General features: G+C 34.1%; 1 protein-coding gene across 1 annotated transcript; it reads left to right on the plus strand.

The window, feature by feature from the left end:
* The first annotated feature begins 1,158 nt into the window (after positions 1-1,158).
* LOC115961129 (NAC domain-containing protein 74-like) lies at positions 1,159-5,919 on the plus strand. The gene is made up of 5 exons (XM_031080163.1): positions 1,159-1,407; positions 2,431-2,699; positions 4,869-5,027; positions 5,140-5,409; positions 5,611-5,919. Exons 1-5 carry the CDS (start codon positions 1,242-1,244, stop codon positions 5,917-5,919), a joined length of 1,173 nt encoding a protein of 390 aa, XP_030936023.1. The 5' UTR covers positions 1,159-1,241.
* The last annotated feature ends 1,003 nt before the right edge of the window (positions 5,920-6,922 follow it).

Consider the following 6,922-nt stretch of genomic DNA (forward strand, 5'->3'; position numbering starts at 1 on the left):
AAGTTATAGATTTATATAGGCGGGAATAGCTTTACTGGTGAGTGACTGATGAGTAGATAAGCGCGTCGTTTATATCACGCGTACAAATCGAGTCCAAAATTATATTTTAACTTGGGATTACTGTATATCATATAGGGTTTTGCTTTCTTCTCAAAAAAAAAAAAAAAATATATATATATATATATATATATATAGGGTTTTGCTTGATGATAAAAGTTCTTGATCTGCTCTTGGAGCAAGGATCCATGTACCAGGTATTATTTATTGTAGTCACATGACTGGATGATCGGTGTGATATACATAATATTATCTATTATCGTTATGGAGTGGTGGTATGGGTAATTGTCCCACATTACTTTAGAAAGTGTGTTGTATGTAGTATAACTTGCTCTACCTTTCTTTAATGCTATGTTTGGAAGTTTTGAGAGAGAAGAGAGTAGAGGAGAGTAGAGGAAAGGAGAGTAGAGTGGAATGATTATCCTCCACCTTAAAAATGTTCTACTCACTCTCTAAATCTCTCCAATTTGAAAGAATTAAAAATAAGGGATTGGAAGGAGTTCAAATCTCTCCAAATCCCTTCTCCTCCTTCAAATAAGGTAATTGAATTACTCTCCTTCCTTTACTCTCCTTTCTTTTTTTAACTCCCAAACAAACTATAAAAATTACTATGATTTTTAAATAGAGTTATAATGTGTCTTTATATTAGAAACTACACATATAAATAGATGAATTTATCCTTGGCATCTTTATTATTCACCACATAATAATAATAATAATAATAATTATTATTATTATTATTATGACGACGGCGACGACAAGTAAGATAACAGTAACAAAGACTTACAACTCATTAATCAAGCCCCAAAAACAAAAAAACACATGAAGTTACTGTATCAGATTGACCCAGGCTTTGTGTTAGAATCCTTTACTTCCTTGTTCGCGTGTTTGTTTCTTTAAAAAAGATAAAAAAACACATGGGTTATCGTATCAGACTGATATCCAGACTTTTTTGACAAGTTAACTCTAGAAAAAAGAAAAAAGAAAAAAAAAAAGGCGATTTCGTCGAGTAGGTGGGAATAGCTTTACTGAGTGATGGGGATTAGAAGCCTATATAAGGCACTAAGCCTAGGAGCTCTTCCTACCCAAAGGAGAAAGACGACCAACATCAACTGCATTCATTTTCTCTGTTCCTGCTTTTTTCTTAGATAGTTTCTGAGTAAAGCTTTGTGTGTGAGTGAGTAATGGAAAAGCTGAGTTTAGATCGTATGCCACCTGGGGTCGGATTTGTTCCGAAGGACGATGTGATCATCGAACACTACCTGAAGAAGAAGATCACAGGGAATGATAAAGACATTGGGTTTATTCCCGAAATTGAGTTCTATAAATATGAGCCCTGGGATTTACCAAGTAATCTTCTTGTTTTCTAGTATCACACACCCACCTTCATTTCTTATATATTTTTTACTTTGTTGTCAAAGGTAGGAAAATGGTTTTTTTATTTTTTATTTTTTTATTTTATTTTTATTTTTTTTCTTGTATTAGTTTGTTAATTGTTAATGTTGGAATTCTGTTGTGGATTGTTGCTTGTTATAGATTTTTTTTTCCTGTTAAGTGTATTTAGATTAATTAATCAAAGCAGATGGTTACAGAGATCCTATGGCAGCTACCTGAATCTACATGGACCCACCACTTTTGGTCCATTATTCACCCTCAACAAGTTGTGAAATTGAAAGTGAAAATGGAAGTTGTAATTTTTTTTTTTTTTTTTTGATCTTGGTGAATTCTGGTTGGGTTCATGTAGTGTTAGCAATGAAAGGGTTTTTTAGGCCTGGCCTATACGCATGTAGTTAGCGTTTTATAAAGACTGATGCTTTCTTGGGCTGTGTTCCTCTGCTCTTGTATAGTTGTTTTTCCTTCTTTAATACATTTACAGATTTACTAACCCAGAAAAAAAAGTTGATTGAATTTTGGTTTGTAGTATTTCTTTTGCATAATTGTGACAAGAAAATTGATTTTTTTATTTGTTTGACTACAAAGTATGATTTAGCACTTACTCAATATGAACATTTGATTTTTTTTTTTAAACCTAGCATTGGTAACTTCATAGTTAGTTTTTCAGTATATTTATTTGCTATGTTGAATTTGGTAGTACTATTATTTTGGTAACAGTTTTGGTAGTGCTATTATTTTTCCTTTTTTGTTAACTTTGATAACAGAATTATGAATCACTCTTTTTAAGAACTTTTATTTGACTTTCATTGTTTTGTGACTTTTTGGTCTTGAACATAAATTTTTTAAGTAGTACATTTGCTTAGTTTGCCCATATGATTATCTCATTTTTGGGCAATTAATAATATTTATAAATGCATATGTGGGTTTCTCATTTTGCATGTCAAAATTTTGTGCTGAGTCTGGCTTCTTGGTATGTAGATAAATCTGGGATAGATTCAAGGGACCAAGAGTGGTTCTTCTTCAATACACTGATCCCGAAGCATCAGAATGGGAGTAAGAAGAACAGGACAACCAAGAAAGGGTTCTGGAAAACAACTGGTAAAGATAAGGAAATCAAGTTCAGAGGGAGTTTGATTGGAATGAAAAAGATTCTAGTCTACCGTACTCCTAACGAAGAAGGGACCAAGTGGGTGATGCATGAATACCACACAACCCAAGAAGAGTTTGATGGAGAACACCCTGGTCAGGTTGGCTTTTGCTTTTCAGTTTGTTTAATTGATGTGATATTGACCTGAAATTTTTTCTGATTGCTCAAGAGAAATTTTCTTTTGTTTATTTTCCTTTCATTTTTTGTGTTGATTTAAGATCGTTTTGCCTCCAAAATCATTGGAAGGTAACCTTAGAGAGGGTTGATTCAATTAAAAAGGGTTGTGGAAGCTGTTAAAATTTGTTAATTTTAAGTGAGAGTTAACATTCTTGCTGAATTAATGATCTCTTGATATGTTTAATTGTTGAATTAAGCGAGTTATCCTTAATTTGAAAAGGTAGGCTGTTGGCTTTTATGATTCTCTTATAACTTCAGAATATGTAGTTACTTTTATAACTTGCCAAACCTCTGCTAATGGGATTAAATCTAAGGGCCATTTCCCCTCAACCCTGAAAGTCAATTTTTTGAGCTTATTTCTGCTGGTTTCACACCAAAAAAAGAAAGAAAGCTTTTCCTCTTTTTTATTTTTTTTTATTTTTTATTTTTTAATAGCAATTAGCAAAGTGCATCTAAACTCCACTTTGTTGTGTGTTATGATTCTAAAGAGAAGTAAGAGGATGAGATAGTCTTATAAATAAATCGTTAGTGTAGCTTTTGTGTTGTGTGTGAGAATTATGACACAATGCCTTGCCAAGTGCATTAATGGCAAGAACACCTTGATGTATTAAGTATTTGGGTTGTTTATGTTTGTGTTTGTGGTTGTAATTCATATAATTAATAGTAGATTCTGGTTGGGTACATTATTACTATATGTAGGACTATCACATCTCCTTACTTTTACGAATGTGGGATTTATCACTTATAATAGGAATTGATATGCCTCATTAAATTTGTCAGAATTTGGCTCAAATTCGTTCTCTAGCTTGATTTGGTTAAAATGGTGTGGAACAAAAGTCTATTCCTTGTTAAAGAAGGATTTTGATATTTCTTATCCATTAAAGAAGGTATTCTTAATCCCATATAGGATTAGATGTTGAAATCTTATATAAAGACAGTGTTGCAAGAGATTGGTGGCTTTAGCTCAAGAGTTCCACTTTAAGGAGAGGAGGAGACTCTTAGAAGAACATGGAGTGGTTTTTTTGATAGGAAGTAGTCTAATGGTTTCTTTTGGATTGGACAATACCACACATATGAATAGAGAGTTTGTATGTTTTCTTACGCTAAGAGCAATGTTGGGTGTATTAAGGTTTGAGATTATGAGTGTCTCCTTGTCAATTGGTATTTAGAGTTTGTTTTGGGTGTTATGGGATTTGTGATAGTCTGTGTTTGTGACATTTGTGTGTGATTCTTGTGAGAGTATGCTAAATTGTTTGAGGTTTTGTTGAAGGTGGTTGTAATTCATATCATTGATAGTGGGTTTTGATTGGTGTTGTTGCTTGTGGACGTAGGCAGGGAGTTGGCCAAACCTTGTTAAATATGTTATCTTGTATGAGAATTCTTTTTTTGTGTGAATGCCCTTAAAGATAGGGGTAGCCCTATTGATGAAAAGATGAGGGAGAGTTGCTTAAGGTAGTTTGGTCATGTTCAAAGGAGAGTGACTAATGCACCGGTAAAAAAGAGTGAATTGATCTTATTAGAGGGAACAAAAAAAGGTAGAAGAAGACCAAAAATCACATTAGTTGAAGTAATAATAAATGACATATCAATTAAGGGAGTAACAAAGAATATGCCTTTAGATAGAGTAGAATGGAGGAGAAGAATATATATGGCCAACCTTAACTAATTTGTTGAGGAGCCATAATTGTCCCCCAAATTTTGGGACTAAGACTTTATTTGTTTGTTTGTTTGTTTTGTGAATGTGCTTCCATTAGCCCCAAATCAGAGTTTTTTTTTAATCACTGTTGGATTTGAAAACCAATAAGGAAAATTTTAAACTATCCCCTCACTGGACTCAAAACAAAATTTATGTAGATTCCTTTATCGTTAGTTTTCTTTACTGAAGGTGCTTTCTTAAACAGACACCTATTATATAACAAATGTCTTTGTAGGACAACCTCCTCTATTTCATTATTTTTAGTTATAGCTTATAACATTTCTGACACATATTAACATACTTTTATTTGCATTTTTATGGAAACTCAATTTGTTGTATATATCAGGCAATGATGTTACGTTTGCCTAATTCATTTGGGTGCTTTACTTTATGCAGAAGGCCTTTGTCCTCTGCCGTTTAATCAATAAAGAAGCAGAGAGTAACGAAGGTGGATCTGCGAAGTCTGATGTTACAGTACCTGTTCAGAGTAACAACTACAACTATCATAATGCAGATGTTGCAAAAAATCAAGCGGCAGAACTGACATCTACTGAGGTGATAGGAACTTAGTTCATCATAAGACACTTACTATGTTTTTGTTTTTGAATTGAGAAGTATTATAAATTAATCAAGTACTTATCTTGTGCACTCATGTTGCTTCCATCAGATTGATTTTTGTGTGGCGGAACCTTTGAATGTGTACAATGTCTCGTCTCCAGGGGACTCTCCATCAAGGTTATCCCTCATTGCTCTTGATGTTTTGACTCCCAAAATCTTTGAGGATTCACCTCTTATTATTCCTCTTAATAATCTAGTTGAGTGCTTTCATAACACGTCTTGCAGTCCAAATAATATTGCTGTTGACAAGGAGACCCTGAAAAACATGGCCTCTTATACTGACAACGGGTCATGCGGTGGGTCAGATGCCAATGCACAGGCAAGTGAAAACTCTCAAGATGTCGTTTATTATTTGATCTTGAAAGTTTTTCCAGGATATTTTAAATTGTGTTAATTTGCACCTCAAGACTTGCTGTACTTCTTTGTGGGTACAATTGTCATTATTATTATTTTTTGGGGAATTAGAAGTGCAGATAACTAATTATTTGCTTATCTTGGTTATTCATTTTTCTTCCATCAGGTTGACCAGGATCTGGATAAGAGTGAAACCTTCGAAACAGGCTTTATCCATCCACTAGGGCTATATTGCAACTCTCTCTCTCCATCAACTTTAACTTCCGTTACACCTGCTGTTTCTTCTCCTACCATAGCCGAAGCTTCTGCCAATGACTTAAACGATTATTATTGGCGCCAATTCATGCTGAATTGGCCACATCCCACTGCCTATGAGTACTGGGATTTGGGTCATAATAATGGGTCATGCGGTGGGTCAGATGCCAATGCAGAGGCATACTCTTACTTTATCAACCCATATTCTATATATTACTAAAAGCTGAAGCATAGCATTTAATGTTGCTACACTCACATGGAGCCACGTCAGCATCCATGTCATTCCCATCCTATTTCCTATATTTATCCTACAATTTTAAAATATATTTTTTCAATTTTAAAATACTAATAAAACTAAAATTATTTCCAACCTATCTTCACCTTAAAACCCACTTTTAAATTTAATTCCACCAGCCCACTTCTTCTAAATTTAATTATAACTTAAAACCCAAACCCAAGCCTTCCAAACTGAAAACCCTTAGAAACCCACGGTTACTACCTCTTGATTTCCTTCCCTTTTGTTTCTTACGTGTTGGTTCCCCTTCCCACCTTCTAAAGGCAGAATCCTCACGCCCCTTTGGTTTCTCATGTGTTCCTTCCCCTTCCCCACCTTTTAATGGGAGCCTCGTTGTTTTCCTTACTCCTTTCCTCACAGTATATAAATAAATACTGACAGAATCGGGATGCTTCAGTTCAGGTATCTCTAAATCTCAGTCTATTTTCTGCTCTATTCTCCTTGTTTGATGGCTTGATGTTTTTTATTCCCTTCTTAAATTTTGTTACTGCCTGTTGCCTCTTTAGTCTATGCAAAATGAGGCAACATTGTTGCAGCTGAAACAATTTTCTGTGTGTTTATTACAGTGCCAAATATTGTAGCAGATCTCCTCTGTGTATGAATCTGATCTCAATGTCGGTTGGAGTTTATTTTTTGTTGGCTGTGTTATGGGATGTAGCAATTCTTATATTTCAGTTTGGGAAGTTTTTTAATTTGAAGTTTTCTTGATGTTAAATACCATCTTGGGTCTATGAATGCTTTAGTTTTGTTTTAAAAAAGAAGGTTACTTGGTAATAAGTTAATTAAGAGCTGCAGTTCTCAGGTGGTATAATAGAACCTGCTGCAATTGAATCAGTAAGCCAATCAATTTTCAGTATTAAGGTATTCACTGCACACACATACAAGAATTTGGTAGTTTTTAGCTGAGACAAAGAAAGGGAATACCCAT

The sequence above is a fragment of the Quercus lobata genome, chromosome 9, assembly GCF_001633185.2.
Source record: "Quercus lobata isolate SW786 chromosome 9, ValleyOak3.0 Primary Assembly, whole genome shotgun sequence".
Classification (NCBI taxonomy): Eukaryota; Viridiplantae; Streptophyta; class Magnoliopsida; order Fagales; family Fagaceae; genus Quercus; species Quercus lobata.